General features: G+C 46.3%; 2 protein-coding genes and 1 long non-coding RNA gene across 5 annotated transcripts; 2 read left to right on the forward strand and 1 right to left on the reverse strand.

The window, feature by feature from the left end:
* On the reverse strand, positions 1 to 17,848 carry PPP1R10 (protein phosphatase 1 regulatory subunit 10). 2 transcript variants are annotated; one of them, XM_003897298.4, is made up of 20 exons: positions 17,751 to 17,848; positions 17,006 to 17,527; positions 10,224 to 10,341; positions 9,496 to 9,582; positions 9,198 to 9,333; positions 8,279 to 8,330; positions 6,373 to 6,450; positions 6,066 to 6,239; positions 5,735 to 5,840; positions 5,520 to 5,632; positions 4,591 to 4,691; positions 4,193 to 4,340; positions 3,958 to 4,116; positions 3,613 to 3,859; positions 3,381 to 3,444; positions 3,074 to 3,268; positions 2,815 to 2,890; positions 2,451 to 2,564; positions 1,538 to 2,293; positions 6 to 1,262 (listed from the first exon to the last, which is right to left on the reverse strand). In XM_003897298.4, exons 3-20 carry the CDS (start codon positions 10,328 to 10,330, stop codon positions 1,153 to 1,155), a joined length of 2,823 nt encoding a protein of 940 aa, XP_003897347.1. In that variant the 5' UTR covers positions 10,331 to 10,341; positions 17,006 to 17,527; positions 17,751 to 17,848; the 3' UTR covers positions 6 to 1,152. The 2 variants fall into 2 exon arrangements, with proteins under 2 accessions (XP_017813237.1, XP_003897347.1); XM_017957748.2 differs by lacking the exon at positions 17,751 to 17,848 and having other exon boundaries at positions 1 to 1,262; positions 17,006 to 17,744.
* On the forward strand, positions 9,967 to 10,204 carry LOC103883591. Its single transcript, XR_645874.4, has 2 exons — positions 9,967 to 10,040; positions 10,136 to 10,204. It is a non-coding gene; the product is annotated as an uncharacterized LOC103883591 (long non-coding RNA).
* On the forward strand, positions 17,848 to 26,873 carry MRPS18B (mitochondrial ribosomal protein S18B). Of its 2 annotated transcripts, XM_003897301.3 has the most exons (7): positions 17,848 to 18,471; positions 20,020 to 20,128; positions 20,236 to 20,333; positions 20,450 to 20,518; positions 23,353 to 23,419; positions 25,457 to 25,516; positions 26,080 to 26,873. In XM_003897301.3, exons 1-7 carry the CDS (start codon positions 18,394 to 18,396, stop codon positions 26,373 to 26,375), a joined length of 777 nt encoding a protein of 258 aa, XP_003897350.2. In that variant the 5' UTR covers positions 17,848 to 18,393; the 3' UTR covers positions 26,376 to 26,873. The 2 variants fall into 2 exon arrangements, with proteins under 2 accessions (XP_003897350.2, XP_009202988.2); XM_009204724.2 differs by lacking the exon at positions 25,457 to 25,516.
* The last annotated feature ends 214 nt before the right edge of the window (positions 26,874 to 27,087 follow it).

A 27,087-nucleotide genomic window follows, 5' to 3' on the forward strand; every position in this document is an offset into this window, starting at 1 on the left:
TTAAATAAGCTGCTTCTCTTTCCACTGTTTATTATTAATGTACAAAATATACAAAACCAAAAAAAAAAAAAAATACTCATCCTCAAATCCATTTTGGCTCTAACCCAAGACCCTGCACAAAACCCAACCAATCCACTGTTTTCATAGAAAACAACTGATGCCAAGGTGAAGGAGAGAACTGGGAAAGGGCAAAATCATCTTGTCGAATCCACCCAGGAAGGCACCTGGTGGGGATTCAGAGGTGGTTGACAGGGTGAAGTAGCTGAAAGCCTCCTTCACACTGGCAAGGTTCCAGGTGGGAGCACGGAGTGAGCTAACTCCCCAAGGCAGTGCATGTAGTGTGACTTTCAGGCCCAGCATGCCAGGCCCAAGTTGATGAGAAGCTGGTCTCACTGAAGTATTTTATCAAGTCTCCAGACTGGCTGTAGTTGGCAAAGGCACACCAGCACCACTGGCCTCACCTTTGCCAGCTAAAACTTGCACCGGATGCAGATATGAGTTCACCATCATCGAACCTAGCAGACCCAGGACGCAGACTGGGTGTTCACAGACAGTTCAAGGTCCCACTTGAGAAAGGACTCAGAATGGAGAGCCCACGCTGGGGGAGGAGTGGGGATGATGTGTGTTCCAGAACTCAAATCCAGCTGATTGAGCCCTCTCAGTGCAGTGGGATATACAATACCCCTTCACCATCTCCCCACCCCATGAGGAATAATGAACTGAGCTGGGATGATTTCTTAAGTGCAGCTGATCCTGTGTCAGAGCTCTGTGTGCATGTGGGGACCCGCAATAGAAGGGTAGGGGTGTTCTCCAGGATAACCAGCTTTAGGTTCTCAAGCATTAAGGGTAATACTGGAAAGGGGTTTGGGGTACAGGGTGAATCTTCTCAAAAAGTGAAGCCAACTGGGTCTCCTCTTCAGCAGTCCAGGAACGTTTCCAGTCTCTCTCCTCCCCAGACTGGAGGAAAATATGTACATCAATGCGCACCAGTGATCAGAAAACCCCCAGGAACCCAAGCAAGTGGGAACTGAGGGGGCCGGCTCCTCATCAGCTGGGGAAAAGGGAAAATGGGCCTCACAGAAGCCATAACAGGGTAGAAGGAGCGAGGCTGCAGTCCACAGGGGTTGTGTGAACGGGGCAGGCAAATGGTCCCTAGGGCAGTGGGGGCCCATTGACACCCGGGTGGTAGAAGGCACAGTTGTTCTCATAGCGGCAGTTGCCCTTCATCATGAAATGTCGGCAGACAGGGCGGTTTGACATGTCTGTGGGAATGATGGCAGAACAGTTAGACAGGAAATGGCTGAGGGCAATGCCACCCTCACCACCCCAGTCCATTGCATCCTAAGAACTTTCAGAGACACAGTCTTAGGGATTTGGGGGAAGGGCATAGAGTAGGAACTGCTATGCATATACTGGGACATCAAAGAGACGGGTACCTCACGTTCTGCCTAGCTACCAACAGTAGTGACTCTCACCCACTCCCCAAAAGCTTGTATGGGACACCAAAAGGCATATGAGGGACAGGGAGCATCCTCACCTCCTCCATGGCTGTGGCCTCCATCGTGCCCTCGGTGGCCCCCTCCCCCGTGGCCAGGGCCATCATGGCCACGGTGCTCATGAGGTGGTCCTCGATGGTCATGGCCTCGGTGACCAGGGACATCATGAGGCCGGTGGCCATGGGGCCCCCCGTGTCCAGGGCCTTCATGGGGACGATGTCCACCACTTCCACCCATGCTTCCGCCAGGGCCTTCGTGTGGGCGATGTCCACCACCAGCACCCATTCCTCCACCAGGGCCTTCATGGGGACGATGGCCACTGCCACCACTGATGCCACCACCAGGGCCTTCGTGGGGACGATGTCCTCCACCCCCACCCATGCTACCACCAGGGCCTTCATGGGGGCGATGCCCACTGCCCATGCCACTGCCAGGGCCTTCGTGGGGACGATGTCCACTGCTGTTGCCCATGCCTCCACCAGGACCTTCATGGGGACGATGCCCACCACCTCCAACCATGCCCCCACCAGGGCCCCCTCGTCCATTTGGGGGTCCTCCTCCAGAGCGACCTCCTCTGGCGCCTCGGAATGGAGGAGGAGGAGGAGGAGGAGGTTCGTTTCCTCCTCGGCCACCTCGGCCTCTATGGTATGGTCCAGGACCTGGTCCTGGACCCCCCCGCATTGGGCCACCCCGCATAGGGTCGCCCGGGCCATCCCAGAAGGGATCACCCCCCCGGGGAGGGGGTGGAGGACCCAGGAGACGTGGACCCACTGGCCCACCAGGGCCTCCATGGGGACCTGTACGGGGAGAAAAAAGAGAACACAGTATCAGCTACCAGGAACTGCCATCTCCCAACCTAAACCACCTCACCTCCCACCTTCCAGTCAATCCTATACTATTATCAGACTGAAATTAAGCAGATAAGCCCATTCCAACCTTGTACTCACCACCTACCTGGCATAGGTCCCCCAGGTCCAGGGGGAAAGTGCTGCATGCCCTTGGGGCCCCCAGGACCCCCTGGTGGGAAACCATTGGCTATCGGGCCAGGGCCTAGGAGTCCATGTGGCACTGTTAATGAAAACAAGGATAACACAGCATGAGCACTCTAGAAGACAGGCATAGTTTCCCATTTAGATGCACCCAACTGACCCTCTCAAACCAACCTGGCAGAGCAATGCTCTCTCTGTCCAGTCTTTCCCTCCCATTTCTTGCCTAGTGTCCACAGCCCTGTACTCTTCTGCATCTGTGAAACCCTGCTTCCCCCAACTCCACTGCAGGCTTCCTCCCCCAGTCCCCTGGGGCTGGCCCTGAGGATTACCCAGCATCTGCTTGATCTTGTCTGAATAGTCTGGTTGTTTCAGTAGTTCCTCTGAAGGATGACTGTTTGGGCTACCCTGTGAGGATGTAAGAAGGCAAAGTAAACAGACAGGGTAACAACCATGGCGAAAGGGAGAGCCAAAGATTAGGGTAAGTGGGTAGATGTGGAGAACTGGGGTAAGGTGAATGGGAGACAGAGTGAGGAGAGAGCACTTAAGAAGGCTCCACAGAAGGTGGAAAAGGGGAAAGAGGGCGCATACCATGATGGAAGTGAGGATCTCCTGGACATTAATGCCTCCTCCTCCAGGGCCTTGGGGGCCCTTTCCAGCACCCATGCTTCCCATAAGATTGGCCAGAACTGGAGGCAACTTGGAGCCTCCTGCCCCATCAGGTGAGCCACCTGACCCCCCAGGTTCCAGGGTCTCAACATACGGAGTCTCATCCATGGAACACTCCTGAAAGAAGAACAAAAAAATTAGGACTGACAGAACAGAGACATTCTCACATGAAAGATGCACTGAATTCAATGACCATCACAACTTCCATCATCACGTAACACTGACTTACCTCATCTAGGGGGATGAGTTTAGGGGGTATGGGCTCGTAGGGCTCAGGATCAGGCTCATGAGGACTATCAGGAACAGCACAGGTGAGGGAAAATAGTAGAATGATAGTCAAGTTATTAATTCAGGCCCTGAAAGTAATTTCTAACCTCCACCCCTTAATTACCCCAGCTCACGTTCCCCTCAGGAGTGTTCAAGCAATCAACATCCCAGGGCAGGAATCCCACTCTGCTCACCTCTCCTTGTTCAGGAAGAGCTCCTGAAGGATTCCCTTCTCCCGCTCAGCCTGGATATATCGCTCCTGGCTATTGCTTCCAGGGGTGACAAGCGGTGACGGCAGAACCAGGGGCCGGGGGCACACCCAGGGCACCTTTTCCTCCATGTTATCATGGCTCAGACGCCGCGCTGTCTCAAATGCATGTCGGTCTGACAGTATCTCTCGCTTAGCTGCCTCACCAAAGTCCTTGATCTTATTCACATTTACTATCGGCAGAGGAAGAAAAGCAAGAGGGAAAGTAAGCACAACCAAGTTCTTTTAAAATCCCTTAAACACACCTATTACATAGGAAATGACCTCTTACCTCGTTCAGTTTCATCCAATTCAAAATAGAAATATTCTCTCAGTTTGCCTTCCTCAGGCCACGTCACACTTTTCCTCTTCCTGCCTTTCCGGGTCAGTTGGTTAGGATCTCCAGGACTCTCCACTGGCTTGGCATCCAGAGCTCCTGGCTCCAAAGAGGCTGGAAGCAGAAGAGGTTTCAGACCCAGATCCCTCCTTTCAGAAAACCCCCCAAACTGAACCAGTTTCTAGATTACCTGTATCCATGAGCTCTGGGACTTCAACAGGGGGAACCGGGGTGCCTGGACGGTCTATGTCCATTGCCTCAGACGGCGGTGCTGGTTCTGGGGAAGAAGGTTTGGCTGTGCTTGGTTCTGTGCTCGTTTTCCCTTCAAAGGGGCTCGGCTATTGTGAAAGAAAAGGAAGTGAACTGACTGGAAAGCCAAGGGCAAGGCAATTAGTCCAGGGTCCCAGGCACAATCCCCCAACAGTTCCTATATAAAGGAAGACTCTGTCTCCACACTGGTCTCACCTGCACCAGTCTATATCCAAGGCAAAACGCCTCTTGTCCTCCCGGACAACTCCTAGCTGCTGTGCCCTTTCTTCTACTTTACCTTTTATACTCTCACTGAAACCTACTTTTGGGAGCCCATACCTTGGCAGCTGTAGGTGACAGCACTTTTTTCTTCTTCTTAATTTTGATGCCTGGAACAGGGGCTGAATTGAGAGCATCCAGAAAGCCCAGGCCCTCCATAGCTACAAAAAGAAAGAGCATCAAATGGCATCATCAGACCTCCTTCACAATCCCACACCTGCAAACACAATCTAGGCATAAAACGAGCCAATGAAGAGCCTGCCTCAACTTAGGACACGACAAGCTCAAGAGGACCAGGAAGCACATGCAGGAGGACTGACACACGATATTCTTCTTGTTATTCTAGGTTTCTTGTGGCAGGCAAGCCATAGCTTTGGATGTGAATTATAGCTCAGGTAACTGATGAAGTGAGCCCCTGTGAACACGACAAATCACCTTGCCAAGCGCCCCTGACCAGTCACAAAATGGCACACCTCCCTATCTTATCTCTAAAATTACTCCTAAGTGACACCGGAAACGGGAGTTCCAGAGGTACAAAAAGTAAAGGGTACCAAGAAATCAAAGGAAAATGGAGGGAAATAATAAAAGAGAAGGGAAAAAAACTTCTCGTTCCCAGAGACATTCGTTCCCATAAGAGTTTGCTCCTGGCCAGGAGCGGTGGCTCACGCCTGCAATCTCAGCACTCTGGGAGGCCGAGGCGGGTGGATCATGAGGTCAGGAGATTGAGACCATCCTGGCTAACATGGTGAAACCCCATCGCTACTAAAAATACAAAAAATTAGCCAGGCATGGTGGCGGGCGCCTGTAGTCCCAGCTACTCGGGAGGCTGAGGCAGGAGAATGGCATGGACCCGGGAGGCGGAGCTTGCAGTGAGCCAAGATCGTGCCACTAGACTCCAGCCTGGGCAACAGAACGAGACTGTCTCAAAAAAAAAAAAAAAAAAAGACTTTGCTCCTAATTCAAAGTACATCTCCCCACTTTAGACTCACGCTGTGGCGGAATGATCTTCACTTTGATCTCTTTGGTGGCATTAGGTGTTGTGTTGAGTGGCTTGTATTTCTTTTCTGCAGGGGGGGTAGCATCTCCTGGAGCAGCTACGTTGCTGTCAGAAGAGGAACTGTCATCAACATCTCTGACTCACCCCCTCTTGCTCCCTTGTGTCCACAGATCCACCCCATTCAGAACCTGAGAATATGGTCCATACCTCTGACGTTTGAGGGGGATAGGTTTAAGATTGTACTTGTCAGAAACCACCACTGTGCTGGCGTTCTTCTTCACAGGCACCAAGGATGGTGTCTCCAGCTCTAGTCCTGGGGAAAGAAGCATGGTGTGGGCAGCTGAACTCAAACCCCTAAACCCCTGAATTTTCCTCCTGTTCTCACCCGCAAATGTTCTTCTAACCTTGTAACCAAAGCTTCCTCCGCTAATCTTCTCTCTTCCTTACGATTAACATATCACACATCAAATGATTCCCCCATAAGGCTCTGGGTGTGCACATGCACACGAACCCTCCAGAGGCCAGCCGCCAGTCTTACCAGTGGAACGGAACTTGGCATGACTGGGTGCTGTGGTTCGAAGAGACTTGGGCTTCTCCCTCTTCTTCTCTGGGGCCTCCTCGGCCCGGGTCTCAGCCTTCACCTCTGTCAAAGGTCGCTCAGGAGGGGTAGTTCGACTTTTCCCCTCATCTTTACGTTTCTTCTTATCTTTCTCTGTCATGAAAAAACAAAGCAGAAATGGATTTTATTTAAACACTGTCAGAGGTGAAGCAGACTGGGAGTACCTGAAGGCCACATCCCAGTAGGAAAGAAATAAATACAAAGGATAAAGGACTAAGGAGCTTACCAGCAGGCTGAGTACTGCTCTGAGAGCGGATGACAGCCATCCAGTCGCTGACAAGGACTGAGGCCAATTTCCGGAGCTCTGCAGGTGAGAGAAAGGGGAAATGCCTAATAATGTAAAATATTCTTCCAGGAACAGAAAATGGGAGGTTTGAGAAAATATTGTGAAAATCTATGTAATGGAGAAAGTAATCCAAAGTTTTAAGAAGAACATGAGATATGCTTAAAAACCAAACTCTTAAACAATGGAACAATGAATTAAGAGTTGTGTTCTACTCAAATAACTTTCAACTCTGATGTCATCACACCACTCTGGAGTAAAAAGACCTAATATTTATTTCAGAATATGTGGTTAAAATCTTCATTAGTAAAAGACTACACACTGGGTGCCGTGTACACTGCTCGGGTGATGAGTGTACCAAAATCTCAGAAATCACCATTAAAGAACTTATACATGTAACCAAAATCCACCAGTTCCTCAAAAACTACTGACATTTTTTTAAAAAGCTACATTAGTTGCTTTATGTATAACACACCTAATTGTTACAACAATCTGAAGACTTTTTATTTTCCTTTATAGATGTAAAAATAAGCATAAAATTTGTTTCTAAATGAAAAAATACTTTTATAACTCTTTCCTTTTGTACTTGGCAAATAACATCTCTGATCTATGGCACCTCTCTTCTGGCCAACACTTCCACTTATAGACTTATTTCATAATTTGTCATTTAATAGTAAGATTTTCACAGAACACTAAAACATAACTTTTTGAAACAGTCATACAATTAGCAATTTCTATACCTAAGCCAACATGAACTTCAATGCAGGAATATCCTAAAACCTTTCTGGAGTAACTGATAACTATGGTTCCGGTGAGACTTAACTACAGCCGACAGGGAATATACAAATTTCAATATCTAAAGGAATGATGGTAATTAAATATATATTTAAAGAGAGCAACACAATTAAGCCAGTTGGAAATAGATTACTGCTCACTTGGTGGGAAACTGGTATCTTGTGTGCCTGGGTAGAGATAAAGGAAACTCTAAATTTCTAAAGGAGACAGGCTTTGTCTTCAAGACAGAACTGTATGGTCCTTGCCAGAAGCTCCACAACTCTTTTAGAAAAGGAAAGAATCAGAGCTTTAATATATTTCTTTTTTTTTCTTTGAGATGGAGTCTCGCTCAGTTACCCAGGCTGGAGTGCAGTGGCGCAATCTCGGCTCACTGCAAGATCTGCCTCCGGGTTCACGCCATTCTCCTGCCTCAGCCTCCCAAGTAGCTGGGACTACAAGCGCCCACCGCCACGCCTGGCTAATTTTTTGCATTTTTAGTAGAGACGGGGTTTCACCTTGTTAGCCAGGATGGCTTCGATCTCCTGACCTCGTGATCCGCCCGCCTCGGCCTCCCAAAGTGCTGGGATTACAGGCGTGAGCCACTGCGCCCAGCGCTTTGATATATTTCAAGAGTCAAGATTTTGCCCATGTCCTACAGGAATATGTTTATTGGTAGAACTAGTACATCTATTGTTAGGAAAACAGTTATTAAAGTTCTCAGAATATGCTATAGTTAGAAAAACAGAAGTGAACGATGATGAGACACGCTAGGATGATACTATTTCCCACAGTGAATTTTAAGTGTATGTGTTTTATAACAAGCAATCTTAGGAATCAGCTTCCAGTTAAAGTATGGCGCCTTATATTCAGCAACAGAGAAATGAACAACTTTGGAATTGAGAACAGGAAACTGGGTACAGGTTAGAGGAACTTTCTCTTTAAAAGAAGGAAAAAAAAGCAAGGTGACACAGAAAAAGAAAAGTGAAGCGACAATCCAAGGATGGGAAAAGATATTAAGGTAATGAAGTGGAAGTAATAGAGAAAAGCCCATGAGAGAGCAGGAGCGGCACACTACCTTCATCCTCACTTGACTTGCTCAGCTGCTTCACCAGTTTAGCTGTGTTGTTCTATGAGAGATGGGAGCAACAGAAAGGTAAATGCCAGGAGGCAAATAATTCCACTTAGAGCTAAAAATGACAAAAGTTACAATGCTCCCCCCCACCTTTTTTTTTTTGAGACGGAGTCTCACTGTCTTGCCCAGGCTAGAGTGCGTGGCGCAATCTTGGCTCACTGCAGCCTCAATCTCCCAGACTCAAATGATTCTCCCACCTGAGTCTCCTAAATAACTGAGACTACAGGCATGCACCACCACCACCACATCTGGGTAAATTTTATTTTTTGTAGAGACAGGGTCTTATCATTTTTGCCCAGGCTGGTCTTAAACTACTGGGCTCAAGCAATCCACCCACCTCAGCATCCCAAAGTGTTGGGATTACAGGTGTGAGCCACCACACCCGGCTGACACATTCTTTTTTTGGGGGGTGGGGGACAAGTCTCGCTTTGTCACCCAGGCTGGAGTGCAGTGGTGTGATCTCGGCTCACTGCAACCTCCACCTCCTGGGTTCAAGCGATTCTCCAGCCTCAGCCTCCTGATTAGCTGGGACTACAAATGCATGCCACCATGCCTGGCTAATTTTTTGTATTTTTAGTGGAGATGGGGTTTCATCGTGTTAGCCAGGATGGTCTCGGTCTCCTGACCTCGTGATCTGCCCGCCTCGGCCTCCCAAAGTGCTGGGATTACAGGCGTGAGCCACCGCACCCAGGCGCCACACACCTATTAAAGGAGATAAATTCAAACCAAGTCTTATTCTAAATTCTTTTTCTGCCATTCTATCTCACAGGCCCAAGATCACAGCCAACATCAGTCAGTGTGAGTTTTCATCTGTTAGACTAAACCAAAAAAAGAAGAATCAGGGTTTAAAGACTAAAGGTACCTGCTTGAGATGGTCTACAGTGAGTGGTAGGTGCTGCAGGGTCAGTAGTATTTGCTGGAGGAGGGGAATGTTGTTGGTTGTCTTTGAATACGTCAGCCAATTGTTAAGAAGTTTGTAGCCACCAACGTCAATAAACCTGCAGGCAGGCAGGAGAGTCTATCAGTAACGCCCTTTCTAGGTTTTGAAAGTACCACATCCCATGATCCCAGTCTCCCATCAATGACCCTGGAACCCCATGCCTCACCACCCCATCTTTTAGCTACATCTTCCCATTCCAACCATCCAGATCCCCACTTACTTGATCAGTATTTCTGGTGAACGGGTCTGCAGGAGAATGTTCAAGTAAGTGCATCGACTCACCATCTTTCGTGCTTCCTTCATCAAACTGCAGGATATGAGTGAGGGTTAGAAATGAAGCAGCCAGTATCTCTTCTCTTAGCAAAAGCACCTCTCTAATCTGTGAACTGCCTAGAGATTCCTGATGATTTGGGACTTTGCTCCAGAGATGGGGAGTCACATATACCTCTAGGAGGATGGGATGGATCCAGTGCAACATGGAAACTTATGGGAGAAGAGCATCACTGCCTCCCTAACACACAGGATGAATGTCATTCTGCCCCCAGGTGATACGGCTAGCCCTCAACAACTGTCCCTAATAGTCTGTTCAAGACTGGCTTATTTACTCTCCCCTGAACCTGAGAATCCCTGAAAGAAAATAACATTATAGGTAGGTGGAATATGAACCTAAACAATCTAGAATTCTGTTACCAGGCTACCCTGCTCTCATTCCAACATATGACTCCCTTGGGACTGTGGACGTCCAAATCTCCAGCTTCCGCTATGGTCAGAAACCAAGTGATCATCTTTTCCTATCCCTTACCCTAAAATTGTTAGATTTTAATCCTATTGCACTGACTGTCTTTCCCTTTCCTTTCCAGGATCATTCCAGTCTGCCTCAACTGCAGCCATATTTTAACACACAATATTCTCTACTCACAATGAATCCAGAAAAGGGTAAAGACTCACCTGAAGATCTTGGAAATCCCATCCACACTTTTGACTTCCCCATCTCGGTTAAGGAAGCTGTCCAGGCCCTTGAGAAGTTCTTTGGGGTCTATGGGACCAGAACCCATGATGGTGGTTTCTATGGTAAGAGGACAAAACAAACAAACCCACAGAATAAATGGGTGGCAAGGACTACCCGAGTAGGCCCTCTAATAAAGCACATCTCTACATCTGACAAAGTATAGTGACCATTCAACTATGCTATTTTTTAGATACGAAAAATCAACACAGACCACTTGCCACTACCGAGAAAATAGCCCTAGCAAGTTAAACATGGGGAGCATATGTGACTGAACAGGAAACCAATTCGATTGGAGGACTAGAGCAGCACACCTGTCCCTCCCTCCCAGCAGCACCTTCCTAGGATGGCTGAACTTCACTAGATCGTACTAGAGCTAAGATTCAGTTCTCATAACAAGATGTTCAACTCTCCAGGACATTTGTACCTATTGTTAAGTCCTGTCTTCCCTAGTTGCTGAGAAAAAAAATCCCCAGAAGCGAACAACCACAGCTTGACAGAGTGGGCCAGAATCTTTGGTGTTTGTTCTGTATCCTCTTTATGGGGACAGTTCACACATCTGGTGAGAGTGTCAGGCACATAAGGCAGATCATCCTCAAACAAAGTGAATGGTGAGCTTCGAGACAAGCAGGATCCTGGGCAGGCATTGGCTCCTTCAATCCCATGCTGGGAGAGCCAGCCAGGCCGGATCACAGGGTCAGGGGTCAGAACTGGGTGAGCCCGTCTCACACAAGATAGGCTGAGGCGGGTGGCCTGGAGTCCCAGCTATCAGGAACTGGGCAGTAAAGAATGTGAACAGGAGTGGAGCTTGCAGTGAGGCAGGAATCAAAACACTGCGCTCAAACATAAGGCAAGCAGAGACTCGTCAAGATCTTCAGGAGTCTCACAGTGGTGCAATTTGGTAGGACAGGCGGATGAGAAAGTCAAACGGTCTCCTGGGCAGACGAACCATGCTTCGTGGCTGGCTTTGTTTAGGTTGCATGTGGCGGAGACTGTTGGCAGCAAAGATCAATCTGGATGCTCCTCAAAAATCACGCTGTGGATCCCCTAGGAAAGCCTAAAACTGAAAACCATGGAAACTAAAGAATGGAATAGATAAAGTCAAATGCTAGAAAAATTCCCTTTTAAGCAACTGTTTTAGACCAGGTTGGAAAAGGAATTAGTTAAAAGCTAAGCTCCTTTTATGGGACAGGGCAGAACTGAAGTTCCAGAAAGGTAATTTACAATCAATATTGTTCTGATTGGGATTTGTATCTACACTGCCTCTAAATACTTGCTTCTAAGAACCAAAACAGAGGCCAGGTGCTGTGGTTCATGCCTGTAATCCCAGCACTTTGGGAGGCCAAGGTGGGCAGATTCCTTGAGCATAAGAGTTTGAAACCAGCCTCAGCAACATGGCGAAACCTCATCTCTACAAAACATAAGCTGAGTATGATGGTGTGCACCTGTAGTCCCAGCTACCCAGGAGGCTGAGGTGGGAAAATGGGAGGACTGCTTGAGCCCAGGGACATTGAGGCTACAATGAGCTGTGATTGTGCCACTGCACTCCAGCCTGAGCGACAGAGTAAGACCCTGTCTCAAAAACAAACAAACAAACAAAAAACCACCAAAAAATAAAGCCATTTCAGCAATATCTGCCTTTGGGCAATAAGGCCAACACTGGGTAGCAAGGAAGAGGCAAGAACAAAACCTTCCTCATCCTACATCTAGCACAGAGGTAACAGACACAATCCCAGCAGAAGGGTAGAAAAATCAGTATTTTACAAAGATGAGTATTTTTGTGCCGGAAAAAACATAGGTTTCTTGTAAGATAATGCAAATTAATTCTATTTGTTCTCAAACAAAAGAAAAAACATAAGCATAACAATCTCAGCCTTTTAGTCCTCCCAACAAAAAGGTCAATAAATTTCCAAATGTGTAGGTCCTAACAACCTAGGCGAGCAGCAGCAGAAGCAGGGAGGAGGCAGCCAGGAAGGGAAGAAGTATAATCTTGGCTCTGGAGATCATAACCTGTGGGCCGAACAAAGGGAGAGATGAGGCAAGAAATGTTGAGAAGTCACTGCTGCCCTGGAACCGCTACAAGTACAAGTGGAACCTGAGGTCAGAGAAAAAACATTCAAGGAGAATACTGGAAAAGATTAGACGTTCGTGGGCCAAATCCACTCAAGTATGGTGATTCTTACACAGACACAGAAATAAAGGTATTCTTCCCATGTAGGGAGATAATATAAAGTGATCTATAGAAACTATAAAGAGATATGATAAAGGGACATATAAAACAGATATCACATCTGTTGGAGACTGGAAAAGCAATGTATGGGTTCCAACAATAACATATCATAAGCAATCAAGAGACTAAGAAATTTTTAAAACTCTATATATATACACACATACCTACCATTAGATTCCCAAAGCAAAATATATGCAACTTGACAAAAGGCCTTGAATTAAACATCATTTCAAACCAGTTCCCCTTGACTTGACTGGTTCAAACCCAGGGCTGAATATATATAACCCTGGAGAATTCCCTTTGGCATATCCAACTGCAAGCTAAGCCAATAAATAGACCAGCTACCTCTATTTCCTTCAGACACTAAATAAACTGTCATCTGAGCTCAAGTGTTCCTTCAGAGGATGGGAGACAAGACAGAAGAGCCAGTCTTAGAAAAATGGACCAATGAGTACAAAGCTAAATTCTGTCCAGAGCCCTCTGCTGGGAATGGGATCCAAGGACTTTTTTATTCCCATTTGCATAAACAAGAATAAAAAACATTAAGTCAAAGGGAAGCTAAGAGACAAAGCAAAATTAGTGTTAAACATTCATTTTCCACTACTTATATTTTGGAAATATAAGTGAAATTTTGTCTCATTAGCACCAATCTTGATAAAATATAAGTGGGTTTTCTCATGATGGCCTTCCTTTAGGCAGATTCATTCTTATTTAAAATTAAGGACCCCAAGTGTCTTATAACCTAGTTTCCTTACTTGGAAGTCAGTATATTTTGGGGAAAAACCAAACAAGTTCCAAGGCACTGAAGTGGGAAGGAATGTAAAGTCCAACATTCCGGGCACAGGGCTACAGCTGAGAAGGCAAACTGAGTTGATGAAGGAAGGCAGGGGCTGTGACTAAGTGTTGTAACATTACCTACTCAGGATCTGGAGTCTAGAATGAAAGCTTGAGAAAGCTTTCTGGAATCACGAATAATCCAGGGCATGATTATGTCTTTTTTTAATGAGCTGCTATTTCCTTGACTGCAGAACATACAGAGCGTGGGGAGTGAGGGAGCAACCCCCTGGCCTACGTCCACCTCATCCTAAGCTATGCTTTCCTTATGGAGATGTTTCAGGCAGAGCCATACTCTACTGGCACAAGGCACTGGGGAATTTTCTACCACTTTTACCAGAGATAAACGTCTGTGACACCAACTCCTGCCTTCAAAATGAATTTTACTTGAGGGCTGTTCAATTAAATAGGGTGAAAAAATATCCAGCATAGCTAAAGTTATTCCACATCCATCACCAATGAACAGGACTGAATTGGTTCAGGATAAAAATTCTGTGCAAGTCAGAGTTCTTTAAAAAATAACTGTCTTCTAACAAAAGGAGAAAAAACTCCCAAATTTACCTTAATTTAGAGGCACTTCTGGAAATGAAAATGATTTGTACCTAACTCATGTTCCCCTTCCTTTCTTCAGTGTTTTAGGCATTTCCTAGTTTGACTCAATAGTGGACTGAATTATGTCTCTCAGGTGATTCATCACAAGGTCATAGCTTGCTTCCAAGTAGTAAGCCCCTACCCCTCAAAGTCATTTTGCAAACCTGATACATGAGCTCCTCAAAAGCTTATCTGCCTTTCAATAAAGATGCAAAATGATACACCACCCCAACTCATAGAAAAAGACCCCAGACTGGAACTCTGGCCACAAACTACAAGGATCAGCTTTTCCAAGATTCTCTGAATGGATGTGGTTCCCCTAGTAGACCTTGCTTCCCATCTCTCATGTTAAGGAAGATCTTCTTTATTAATCCCCTGGCTCACTAGATATCAGGAACCCCAGTGGGTAGAATGTTCAGCTCCCAAGGAAGATATGCTGCAGAGGCACATGGCAAACTGCTTAAAAGAAAAAAAAACAACAAAACAAAACAAAAAAAACTTGTGGTCAATAGACATGTGGAAGAGTCCCTCCCATCCAATCCAGAAGTTTAAGTAATAATTTGAGAATCTGTACCCAGTAGAAAATTAGCCCTAAGTCTCACCCACGTCACCACAGGGCAGTTGTGCTTTCCAATTCTGCCTAGAACCTCCACGCTTCAGTGCAGGACTTTTAAATATTAAAATTATATGGAGAGTCTGATAAAGATTTGGCTTTGAAAAAGTTGGGGGAAGAAAGGAACCAGACACCCAATAACACCCTCAGATAGGGCATGGCTTCTGAACATGCACCAACTGCCACAGCACTGCATGAGTTGAAAAATGAAGAGGACATCATTTTTTCATTAATGCTTTCAAGGAATTTCTTTTAGAAGGGAAGGAAAAAGAAATTCAAAAAAGGTGGCTCTTTGGGAAAAAAAAAAATGAAAGTTGTGAAATGTAATACCAGAAAGGTTTTGCTTACCAGAAACCGTAGCTTGATTCCCCCTGCCTTGAGTTTACAACTGCCGCCTCCTTTCCTAAAGATTCACTTCTTATCCTAGTACCAATGTACAGGAACTAAGCAAGTGCAGAACGTGATACAGCACTGAATACAGTTTATCCCCAAACTGAGAGGTGGGAATGAGGGCGATTTAGAAGAAAGTCCTAGAAGTATCCACCTTCCCCCGATTCTCATTACACAAAGCGACCAAATGCAGGAGGCCCAAAGACTGGTTCCTGAGCAGAAATGGCACATTTCAGTGTCATCAGGCCCGTTTATCTCGAAGGTACTCTCGCAAGCCCTTGTGTCTTTCCCATCTCCCTCTACACACATATATACATACACACACGCTCACACACATCCTCAAAGCTTCCCAGTCTTGGGTTTCCCTGTTTTTTCACCCCTGGCAGCTGAAGTGGGGAAAAATTACAAGCAGTTGTGATGAGTGAAAGTGAAAATAAAAACTGGTTCTATAAAAACTAGAACTACCCAAGGAGATGGACAGCCTTAATACTTAATTCCTATAAGCTCTCATCCCTTTAAGGTATTTTATATAATGAAAATTAGGAAAATGTCTTCTCCCTAGCAGCCACGAGCACAGGGAGTGCAAAGGCATCTGCTCAGGGGTGGAGCTTCAAGAGGGTGGAGAAGAGAGGAAGAGAGCTGATTACATCACCTTTCAAGGCTGCTCCTCCCCCTTGACCAAGTTTCTAGGGCGGCCCTAAGCTCAGGATGGCAAAAGGGGAAGAAAAACAACAAAGACGGAGGGACGCCATTTTGTAATGGAGAAAGAGGACTCGAACTTTAAAAAGCCACCCAGCTCTGCCGGTAGCTTCAGTTACATTATAAAAACACCTTTTTAGTAAAAAAGCCAAAAGCCAGTTCCCCATCGTGAATAATCTTTGACCTATTTTGATCAGTAAGAGCGTAGTGAAAATTAAAGCAATCAAAATATTAGAACAATTTTCTGCAGGGAAGAACTGAATTTGCAACGGAGGTTCAACCGGCTACCATCGACCACCCCCATCCTCCCTATAGAGGGAAAGGGGGAGGAAGGACTTGGACCCCTCTCAACAAATAGGGTTGAGGTGGGAGGACAGGAAAAAAAATGGGTCAAGACACAACCTGCAACGCCGCTTGGAAGACAAAAGGACAAGGAAAGTCGCCATATTGAAGCAGGGAAGAAAAAAATTCCTTTTAACGACACAAATCTTTTAGAAAGCTAGCATTCAATTGCACTAAATGGCTTTTAAAATTATACTCCTAAATTCCACATTACCCAACCTTTCCACCCTCTATTTAACTGTACCTCCCCCACCAAAAAATATCAAGTTAAAATGTTAATCACTCTTTTGCTTTTAAATACCTATGCAATCTGCAACAATTATAAGACATTCTTTACCTCCCCAACTATTGTATGTACTGGCACTAAGATTATATTTTGTCCTAAGTGTCTTGCAATCTTTATTCCTAGATTGCCACCTATTTTAACCACACAAATATACCCCAAACAAATTACATTAAAATTGAGAGGATTTAACAGTCATTTAAAAAGTTATAGCGAGCTACTATTTCTCTCTGCCCATCTCCTTACCCTGCAATCTTTATGTACAGATTGCTTATTAATCTGGCAAATTGAAAGGCACCCTGCTTGTCTCACACACAAAGAAGTGGTACTTCTGGGCCACAAGATCCACCATCTCTTGTATGTGAGCTCATTAACCCTTTCGAAGACTGCTGCTAACCAGAGGAAGGTAACCATTCCTCCTTATATAAACACGTATGGCTTTGGCAGTCTGGAAACTGGCTGGATTACCAAGGGTTAACCATCAAAATCCTCACTTGCTGGCCCTCCCTCCACCCTCTCTTTGCCTGCAGCAGGGCAGGGAAGAGATAGGTGGTAGGGGAGAGAGAACAAGACTGTTTAGACCCACAGGCCCTTTTTAATGGAGATTAAGTGACCAGATTGGTCCTTCTCCAGTTCTCTATTTGTTCTATGGTCTCATTTCTTCCTCTCATTATTTTTGGTTTCACAACGGGAAACGTTGACTTCTTGTTGCAAGGCTGGTTTTTGAAAATTCGACACTTACTATCCAATTTTTTTGCGACGTCAGCACCTCGGGCTCAGGGGGGAGGGGGTAAAATTTTGGAGGAAAAAAAATAAAACAACCAACCAGGACCCAAAACTCAATTATTTAGGGGGCCTCATTGGATCAAAAAGTCTTTTAAAAAATAAAGGCCAACTCAGTATTCATTTCCCCCCCCACCCAACTCCATTTAGGGAGGGGGGTCGCAGAAAAAAGTTCTGAGTGGATTCAAAAAAGTAAACGCTGGATGAGTGAATTTGGGTGGTTTGGGAAGGGAGGGTGGTTGATTATTTTTCAAGTTATGTGGTGACGGTCCTTCGGCCACAGATTTCAAGTCCCAAGCAGCGTGGGCTGGTGGGGTGGGCAAGATAGGTGGGAAAGGGCAGAAGACACAAGTGGTTGGGCTGGTGGCTGCTGTTTTCCCTTTCCCCCCTCTCTCAGGATCCTTTCAAGGGCTTAGATGTTGCTGCGGCTTGTTTCTGTTTTCCTCGTGGTCGGCCTGTCTTTCTCCGAGAAAATTCAAACCTGGGATAAAAGGAACACAAGGGAGAAAGATGTAATCAGTACGGGTTGCTTCAAAACACCCAGAAATGCCATCTTTGCTGTCCCCAAACAAACCTCTGTGTCCCATCCTGATCGCAGCCGCTTTAAGCCGTGGCTCTCAAATGAACCCATCCCTACCCCGCTTCCCAGATCCAACGCTCTCCGCAAAATTTTACCCACTAAACAACAAGGTAGGTAAACTTACCTCTAAACGAACCCCAGAATGGCGGCCGCCCGCTCGGGTGGAGTCTTTTATACCCGGACGCCGCCCAACGCGCCCAAACGTGCTAGTGAAACGCCCTTGTCGCGAGACATTATACGCGAGGCGTGAACTCATTGGTCAACCTAAACGACAATTCGCCAGCTGATTGGCTAGTCTCACTTCACCTTTGCTCCGCCCCTTCCCCGGCACTCTCTTCCGCCTCCTTTCTGCCTCCCTGTTGCGTGCGCGTGACCAGAGAGCCCAGCACCTCCCTTTCCTCTGCTTCCGCCACTTCCGCCCTGGAGAACATTTCTCACCCAGGGTTGGTAGAAACGTGCCGGAGCATGCGCACTGAGAGGATCTCGATAAAAATCGCCTTCAAAATTGCTTAAAAGGCAAACTCTAACAAAGAGATCTAAGAGTCGTAGTGACTGGCCAAGAAAAAATGCAATTTTGAGGTCTAATTCGATTGTGACGCAGTTGAAATTAGCTTCTCCGCCCATGCCTTCCCTTTCACGCTTCCGTCCTGACGCAAACGTGCGGCCGCCTTCCGCACTGCGGGCTTGTCCTTGGCCCTGCCCTAGTCAGTTTCCTGAAGCATGCGCAGTTGCCTTTCCTTCCATTCCCGTGCTGGGCGTACGTCAAGATGGCGGCGTCCGTATTAAACACCCTGCTGAGGCGGCTTCCTATGCTTTCTCTCTTCCGAGGTGCCCACAGAGTTCAGGTAACTTCTCGAAGGACATTTTGCACAACCCCAAGTTGGTTATACCTTCTCTAGGTCGTCGCTCCGCTGTCAGGAATCCACGAGTGGAGACCTTCCCACGTGTTTATATCTTAGCTGTCTAGGCAGTACTTCCAGCAACCCCCTCCCTTACACCGCGCGTTTTCTAATCCCGAGCCGAGGACTAAGCCCCAGGGTTAGGTGTCATCCTTCTTCCAAAATGCCATCTCAGTAAAATAATTAAGTGATAGACTTGACCCCCGTCCACCCTCAGTTATGCATAACCAGCTTTTTGAAAATTATTTAAATAATTAAGGGGCCATGCTAATGTTGTATCGTTGCAATTTTAGCGTAACATATGTGCTCCCCAAGCGAGCGCCACAACCAGCTCTTAACTGTGCAGGTCGTGTCTAAATCTGTGTTGCTCAGGAATGTCCTTAGGGAAATTAGGGATCCTAATTTCTACCCACCTTGCTATTTCCCAGTAAGGTCAGGATATATTCTTACGACCTGAGGACAGTTTCTCAGCTCTCTTTATTAAATCAGTTTCTTATCAGAGTTATGAGAGCTTAACTCCGTCCTTTGAATTGAGGTTTCCCTCCAGTCTTGTGTACTCACCTCTCTGGAGGTTCTTGGTGGGGCACGGTGAGATAGAAAGGCTTGCCCAGCTGCCACTCCCTAAAGTGGGACTGAAGAGTGGTGACAGAGGTCAACACAGACTTAATAACAGCCTTGGTAGCTTTAAAACTAGCGTTAGGACTCAAGTTTGTTCTGCCCTGTAGATTGTTGACCTTCAGCTTTTATGAAAATGGGCAACTCAGTGACTTCATTGGATTGATTTGGAGACTCACCTGTCTTCAGCATCCCCTCCCCACCACACATCTTGGTTCCGAGAACCTAGATATCCTTCCTCTTTATTCTTCCACCAGAATCAATTCATTTCCAAAAAGCAGGACTACCTTTTATGTACTAGATTTTTTTTTCCTTTTTTCTTTAGATGGAGTCTCACTCTGTTGCCAGGCTGCAGTGCAGTGGTGCGATCTTGGCTCACTGCAGCCTCCGCCTCCCGGGTTCAAGCGATTCTCCTGCCTCAGCCTCCCGAGTAGCTGGGACTACAGGCACATGCCACCACACCCAGCTAATTTTTTGTATTTTTGGTCGAGATGAGGTTTCACCATGTTGGCCAGGATGATCTCGATCTCTTGACCTCATGATCCGCCCACCTCAGCCTCCCAAAGTGCTGGGATTACAGACGTGAGCCACTGCGCTGGGCCTTGTACTAGACTTTTTAATTGTCTTCTGAAATAAGATTGTTTTTCAGCATATATCCGCTAACTTAGCTTTTCTTTCAGGATCCAGTTGTAGAAAAGGAGCGTGGTTGTTGATTTATGTCAGTTTAAACCCAACAAAAATACTTAACTTACATATGTATTCCTGTTATATTCCATTAATGCAATATGTATGCATTCCCCCTCTTTCCAAAATGTGATAAGCAAACCATTGAGTTCTTTCCTTGAACTCATTCTTTTATTTTTTTCTGCTCCTTTATAGGTTCCCCTCCAGACTCTTTGCACCAAACCTCCCTCTGAGGAAGATTCTTTGTCCCCAGTTCCCATTTCTCCTTATAAGGATGAACCCTGGAAATATCTGGAATCAGAAGGTACCTCTAAATGGGGAAAGGGAGGGTCAGATAGGATTTAAGATAAGTGGATAGAGCCACCCACTACACTCCCACCCAGGAATAACTTGTATGATCTTTCATTTCAGAATACCAGGAGCGATATGGTTCTCGCCCTGTCTGGGCTGACTACCGCCGCAACCACAAGGGTGGTGTACCCCCACAGCGGACTCGGAAAATGTGTATTGTGAGTTTCTGAGAGTGGGATGTGGAGTAGGGGTAGAGGCCACAAGTAACAGTAACAGCAGCACTTTTTCTGACGGGTTTGAACATCCTTAACTGTTGGTTTTTTTCTCTCTACAGCGTGGGAATAAAGTTGCTGGGAATCCCTGCCCCATTTGCCGAGATCACAAGTTGCATGTTGACTTTAGGGTAAGGAGAGTCTTTTCTTTTTATGGTAAGAAAAATAAAGATTAGGAGCCCCTTTGCAGTGCCAAAGAGATTACTGTAGGTGCCCCACACTTCGTATATCCTGGAGGCCCTACAGTTTATTTTGTAGTAACTGTTTCTGGCATTATAAAAACATTTCTCTCTCCAGTCTTTTACCTTCTACTATGGATTGTACTGCAAGTTTTATCCTATGCCTATGAAATTTACAGTCTAAACTGGCAGGTAAGAGAAATGGCTATTTCTTTTTTTTTTTTTTTTTTTTTGAGACGGAGTCTTGCTCTGTCGCCCAGGCTGGAGTGCAGTGGCCGGATCTCAGCTCACTGCAAGCTCCGCCTCCCGGGTTTACGCCATTCTCCTGCCTCAGCCTCCTGAGTAGCTGGGACTACAGGCGCCCGCCACCTCGCCCGGCTAGTTTTTTGTATTTTTTAGTAGAGACGGGGTTTCACCGTGTTAGCCAGGATGGTCTCGATCTCCTGACCTCGTGATCCGCCCGTCTCGGCCTCCCAAAGTGCTGGGATTACAGGCTTGAGCCACCGTGGCTATTTCTTTTGAGACTGAGTCTCACTCTGTTGCCAAGGCTGGAGTGCACTGTCGCGATCTCAGCTCACTGCAACCTCCGCCTTCCGGGTTCAAGCGATTCTCCCACCTCAGCCTCCCAAGTAGCTGTAATTACAGGCGTGTGCCACCATGCCTGGCTACTTTTTGTATTTTTAGTAGAAACAGGGTTTCACCATATTGGCCAGGCTGGTCTCAAACTCCTGACCTCATGACCCGCCCGCCTCGGCCTCTCAAAATGCTGGGATTAGAGGTGTGAGCCACCATGCCCAGCCAGCGAAATGGCTATTTCTAGTGGGAGAGCAATATCCAAAGATTCGTTTGTATTCTTTACAGTTATTACAAAGTATATTGGCCCACTTTCTTCCTGAGGTTTTTTTATATTTCCTTGTCAATGTTCAGTGGCATGCTGGGACGTGAGGCCGGAGGGCAAGATAGAGTCTAGTATTTTTCAGAAAGCCTTCAATATGTGAGAAGGACAGGATTTGCTCCTTTAAAGAATTTGGAAACATATTGGCTGGGCGTGGTGGCTCATGCCTGTAATCCTAGCACTTTGGGAGGCCGAGGAGAGTGGTTCACCTGAGGTCAGGAGTTCGAGACCAGCCTGGCCAACATGGCAAAACCCTGCCTCTACTAAGAATACAAAAATTAGCCAGGCATAGTGGCAGGCGCCTATAATCCCAGCTACTTGGGAGGCTGAGGCAGGAGAATTGCTTGAACCCGAGAGGTGGAGGTTGCGGTGAGCTGAGATTGCACCACTGCACTCCAGCCTGGGCAAAAGAGCGAAACTCCTCAAAAAAAAAAAAAAAACAAAACGAAAAAAACAAGAATTTCAAAACACTACATTAATAAAATAGGTAATAGGAAAGTGTTCTTCTGAGCTTGCAGCAAAAGTATTAGAGCAGAAGCTGTATGTCTGGTCATCAGGGAAGCAGTAGAGCATTTGGATAACAGTCAGAAAATGGGGGTATTTGACTGCAATAAGAACCCTTCTGACACAGGTTATTCAGGAGTCCCATAGATAATTCCCCAGTTTTGACTGCATATGATTAGTTGTAAAAAGAGATTATGGCCAGATGCGGTGGCTTATGCTTGTAATCCCTTGGGAGGCCAAGGTGAGTGGATCACTTGAGGTCAGGAGTTCGAGACCAGCCTGGCCAACATGGTGAAACCCCATCTCTACTAAAGATACAAAAAAAATTAGCCAGGCGTGGTGGCGGGTGCCTGTAGTACCAGCTTCTTGGGAGGCTGAGGCAGGAGAATCACTGGAACCTGGGAGATGGAGGTTGCAGTGAACCAAGATTGTGCCATTGCACTCCAGCCTGAGCAACAGAGCAAGACTCTATCTCAAAAACAAAACAAAACAGAGATTATAGTTAATTATATAACTGAGAGAGAGAAATGTTACAAATTTAGTAGCACAGGTGATTCCGCTTGCATTCTACTCCACAGTATATCTGCTTTTTTCTCAAGAGTCTCATTTCCTACAGTTAATTTGCTGAGTGAAGGTTGTTCTATGTAAACTGTAAAATTATTCTTACTATATAAATTATATTCAGTATGCTATTAAATACATTAGTTGTTTATACATACACATTACAATATCATTTTTTGGGTGATTTCTGGGATTTCCAATGACCAGTCCCAGTTTTTCACCTAAAGGCTGACTTTAGAACTTAACTTCTGCAGGCTGGGCATGGTGGCTCACGCCTGTAATCGCAGCACTTTGGGAGGCCAAGGTGGGTGTATCACCAGGTCAGGAGTTCAAGGCCAGCTTGGCCAAGATGGTGAAACCCCGTCTCTACTAAAAATACAAAATAATTAGCCAGGTGTGGTGGCGGGCACCTGTAACCGCAGCTACTCGGGAGGAGTAGCAGAGAATTGCCTGAACCCGGGAGGTGGAGGTTGTAGTGAGCTGAGATCATACCACTGCATTCCAGCCGGGGCGACACAGGGAGACTCCGTCTCAAAGAAAAGAAAAAAGAACTTAACCTGTGCATAAGAGATTTCTTTGAGAGCATAGTGACAGAATATGGGATGTGCAAGGATGGATTCAGTGAATTGATGAAGCCCAACTGGGACATGAAGGAAGATAGCACCTGGAGAGCTGTAGAGGGGTGAGAGGATAGCACCTGGAGAGCTGTAGAGGGGTGAGAGGATAGTCCATGTGGGTATGTAGGGATTGTGTACTTGCAGTGTCCAAAGATCTTGCTGTTCTCCCTTCCTCTTTCCTCACGTTTCTCTACCACTTTCCCCTACAGAACGTGAAGCTCTTGGAACAGTTTGTCTGCGCCCACACGGGTATCATCTTCCATTCTCTATACACAGGTTAGCCCATCATCCCTGCACCACCAGAGAGCTTTTCCTTGTGGCATGTTTTGTTTATGTAGTTGTTCAATAGTTATTCGTTCAGTGCCTCCTACTTATAGCTTAAAAGGTCTGGCTGAACCTTTTGGAAATCTTGGTTTACTGGGGGCTAAAGCAATTAAATGTGGACAAAAGAAAAGGACAAGTACAGCCGGGCGTGGTGGCTCACGCCTATAATTGCAGCGCTTTGGGAGGCCAAGGCGGCCGGATCACCGAGATCGGGAGTTCGAGACCAGCCTGACCAATGCCTGACCAACGTAGAGAAACCCCGTCTCTACTAAAAATACAAAATTAGCTGGGCGTGGTGGTGCATGCCTGTAATCCCAGCTACTCGGAAGGCTGAGGCAGGAGAATCGCTTGAACCCAGGAGGCAGAGGTTGCAGTGAGCTGACATTGCGCCATTGCACTCCAGCCTGGGCATCAAGAGTGAAACTCCATCTCAAAAAAAAAAAAAAAAAAAAGGAAAAAGAAAAAAGCAAGTGCTTCTGTAAGCAAACTATCTAAATGTAGTTTTTAATTGATGAACAGTGATTAATTCCTTTCTATAGGGTCTTTTCACTTTTACAAAAGACTTCTCGCAAATTATCACATAAGTTATTTTATATCATTGTCAATTGAATTAGATTTTCCAAACTTGGAGTTGTAAATTTAACAATTCAGGATTATATCTATTCCCTAACTACAGTCAGTGCAAATCTGGCCCACTGCCATGTCCATTTGTTTTCATATTGTCTACAATTGCTTCCATGCTACAATAGCAGAGTTGAGTAGCTGAGACAGAGACCACAGGACCTGCAGAGTTTAAAATATTTACTATATGACTCTAGACAGAAAAATTTTGCTAACCCTGCTCTGAAGCAAGACAAATTTGCAGAGAATTTTTTTTTTGTTTTTGAGACGAAGTTTCACTCTTGTTGCCCAGGCTGGAGTGCAATGGCAGGATCTTGCCTCACTGCAACCTCTGTCTCCCAAGTTCAAGTGATTCTCCTGCCTCAGCCCCCTGAGTAGCTGGGATTACAGGCGCATACCACCATGCTTGGTGAATTTTATATTTTTAGTAGAGATGGGGTTTCTCCACGTTAGTCAGGCTGGTCTCGAACTCCCGACCTCAGGTGATCCAGCCACCTCGGCCTCCCAAAGTGTTGGTATTACAGGCGTGAGCCACTGTGCCCGGTGGAGACTAATATATATATATATATTTTTGCAACGAAATCTCATTTACTTTGTCACCCAAGGCTGGAGAGCAATGGCGTGATCTCGGCTCACTGCAGCCTCCACCTCCTGGGTTCAAGCAATTCCCCTGCCTCAGCCTCCCATGTTGCTGGGATTACAGGCACGTGCCATTGTGCCTGGCTAATTTTTTTTGCATTTTTAGTAGAGACAGGGTTTCACCATTTTGGCCACTTTGGTCTTGAACTTCTGACTTAAGTGATCCTCCTGCCTAAGCCTCCCAAAATGCTGAGACTATAGGCATGAGCCACCATGCCCAGCCTTGCAGAGAATAAATCTGAATTCACCATTATTGGAGGTGGCAGTACAATCAGTGTTCAGTTTGTCAAGAGTTTCTTATAGTCAAGCTATAAAGGCTGAAGGGACTATTATTGTTACTCTCTCAGATTGCCTTCCCCAACTCTGAAGTCTCTTCTCTCTTTATTGAATCTTTCTCTGTGGATTGTTCAAGTCAACCCTCTAATTAACCACACTTGCCCATTAAATTGTGTTCTGCTCCCTGTCTTGGAGGCTTTACCATTAAATAGCTTCTCTATAGTGGCTAGACCCTCCTAAATCTTTATCCCAGCTCTCCAAGAGATGGGAGAGATTCTTTCCATTGGGCAGATGGGGAAACTGAGGTCCTTGGAGAGGTCAGGGGAAAGGGGCCATTAGGTAAAGCCAGTCCTTCCCAATCTACTCCTTACGGAAGCATACGTCACCATACGGAAGCAGTTGTGTTCTATTATTTACTGTGCCTTAAAGAACAAGTTATTTTTCTCCCCATAGGAGTCTGTGTGAAGCAGCACAAGAGGTTGACCCAGGCCATCCAGAAAGCCAGGGATCATGGTGAGCATGAGACGGGGCACACGGCGGTTTTGTTTAGGTATAAGGAAGGTGACTTAGGGCTAGATTATGGATATAAATGCTCACACCTGTTCAAGATGGTAGCAACCAGCATGTTCTTCCTGAGTCTCTTCTGACATTCCATTGTCCCCTGTCCCTTCTCCTGAGTGTCTTACTTTATCATTACCTTGTCTCCTTGGTCTTTGTCTTTCCATCCCTTTCCCTCCTATTTTACAACTGCTGGTCTCAATGCCATAGCAAGATCATAGGAAGATCTTTATATAAATGTCTGACCCTGGACTACATGGCATTGCTGCATAAATTAGTAAAAGGTATAGATGCAGCTTCATAGTCCTTATTCAGGGCTGCATAGCTTTGTAAGCAAGAGCCCCAGCAGTATGTCAGCCCACATTTGCCCTCTGGGCCAGTCTCACCTGTTTGCAGTATACAACATACATAAATGTACCCAGTGGCTCTGACTGGTCCCTCCCTTTATAATCCTTTTTCTTCATCTAAACCACCCTCCTCATTCCCTCTTAAATTTCTCTTCTTTATTAATCCCTTAGGTCTCCTCATTTACCACATCCCCCAGGTTGAACCACGGGACCGTGACTTCAGTATCTCTCATGGGGCTGTGAGTGCTACTCCGCCAGCCCCCACGCTGATCTCAGGTGACCCCTGGTACCCATGGTACAACTGGAAACAGCCACCAGAGAGAGAACTGTCACGCCTTCGCCGGCTTTACCAGGGTCATCTCCGAGAAGAGAGTGGCCCCCCACCTGAGTCAATGCCCAAGATGCCCCCTACAGCACCAGCGGAAGCCTCCTTCACTGGGCAGACAGACCCTCAGAGTGCTCTGTAGGAGCCGTAGACTGGGAAGAGAGGCCAGGCGTGGTGGTTTACAAAAAAATACAAAAATTAGCTGGGTGTGGTGCTGCACGCCTGTAGTCCCAGCTATTGGGGAGGCTAAGGGAGGATCACTTGATCCCAGGAGGCGGAGGTTGTCGTGAGTTGCAGTTGCACCCCTGCACTCCAGCCTGGGTGACAAAGCCAGACCCTGTCTCAAAAAAAAGGGAAGAGAGCCAGAGGGACTAGGAGATAATGTGTATGTAGGTTTATGTAGGTTTATATGATGGGATATCACCCTGAAGAGTTGTGTCTTTTGTAGCCAATGACAAATCCAGGAAATAATGTTGCTGATAGGGATAAATCTTGAGGCTGAGGGAGGGCAGGACAGATGTGTATGGGAAACCCCAACCCCTATATATTGTAAATAGATGGGCTGGGCTAAACATTGTTGCTGTTTCAGACTTATACCAACTCAGCTTTTACACAATAAAGCTCTACTCTCCTGTCTCTAGTTTGCTTTGGGCTGTTTACCATGAATACCATTAGCGGGGGTGGGCTGAGTGATGTTCTTTTCATATAAGCAATTGGGTGGTGCTGTGGGGAGATGAGTGGTCAGGCTTAAGCCAGCCTTGCCAGTGACGCCTGGGACTAGAAGCTGGGGATGGGCAGCTGTGCCACTCTGTCAAGATGCCTTTGTGGGTCGCCATTCACATTCACAGCATAGC

This window comes from Papio anubis, chromosome 6 (genome assembly GCF_008728515.1).
Source record: "Papio anubis isolate 15944 chromosome 6, Panubis1.0, whole genome shotgun sequence".
NCBI classification, from domain to species: Eukaryota; Metazoa; Chordata; class Mammalia; order Primates; family Cercopithecidae; genus Papio; species Papio anubis.

What these genes read in the sequence shown, in the direction of transcription:
- PPP1R10 (XM_017957748.2), bottom strand. Translation starts at nt 10,330, where the DNA reads ATGGGTTCTGGTCCCATAGACCCCAAAGAACTTCTCAAGGGCCTGGAC. An exon ending in CTGTAGACCATCTCAAGCAG is followed by an intron (nt 8,331 to 9,197) that starts GTACCTTTAGTC and finishes CATCTCTCATAG; the next exon opens with AACAACACAGCTAAACTGGT. An exon ending in ACCTGGGGGACCTATGCCAG is followed by an intron (nt 2,294 to 2,450) that starts GTAGGTGGTGAG and finishes CTCCCCGTACAG; the next exon opens with GTCCCCATGGAGGCCCTGGT.
- MRPS18B (XM_003897301.3), top strand. Translation starts at nt 18,394, where the DNA reads ATGGCGGCGTCCGTATTAAACACCCTGCTGAGGCGGCTTCCTATGCTT. An exon ending in GAAATATCTGGAATCAGAAG is followed by an intron (nt 20,129 to 20,235) that starts GTACCTCTAAAT and finishes CTTTCATTTCAG; the next exon opens with AATACCAGGAGCGATATGGT. An exon ending in GGACTCGGAAAATGTGTATT is followed by an intron (nt 20,334 to 20,449) that starts GTGAGTTTCTGA and finishes TTCTCTCTACAG; the next exon opens with CGTGGGAATAAAGTTGCTGG.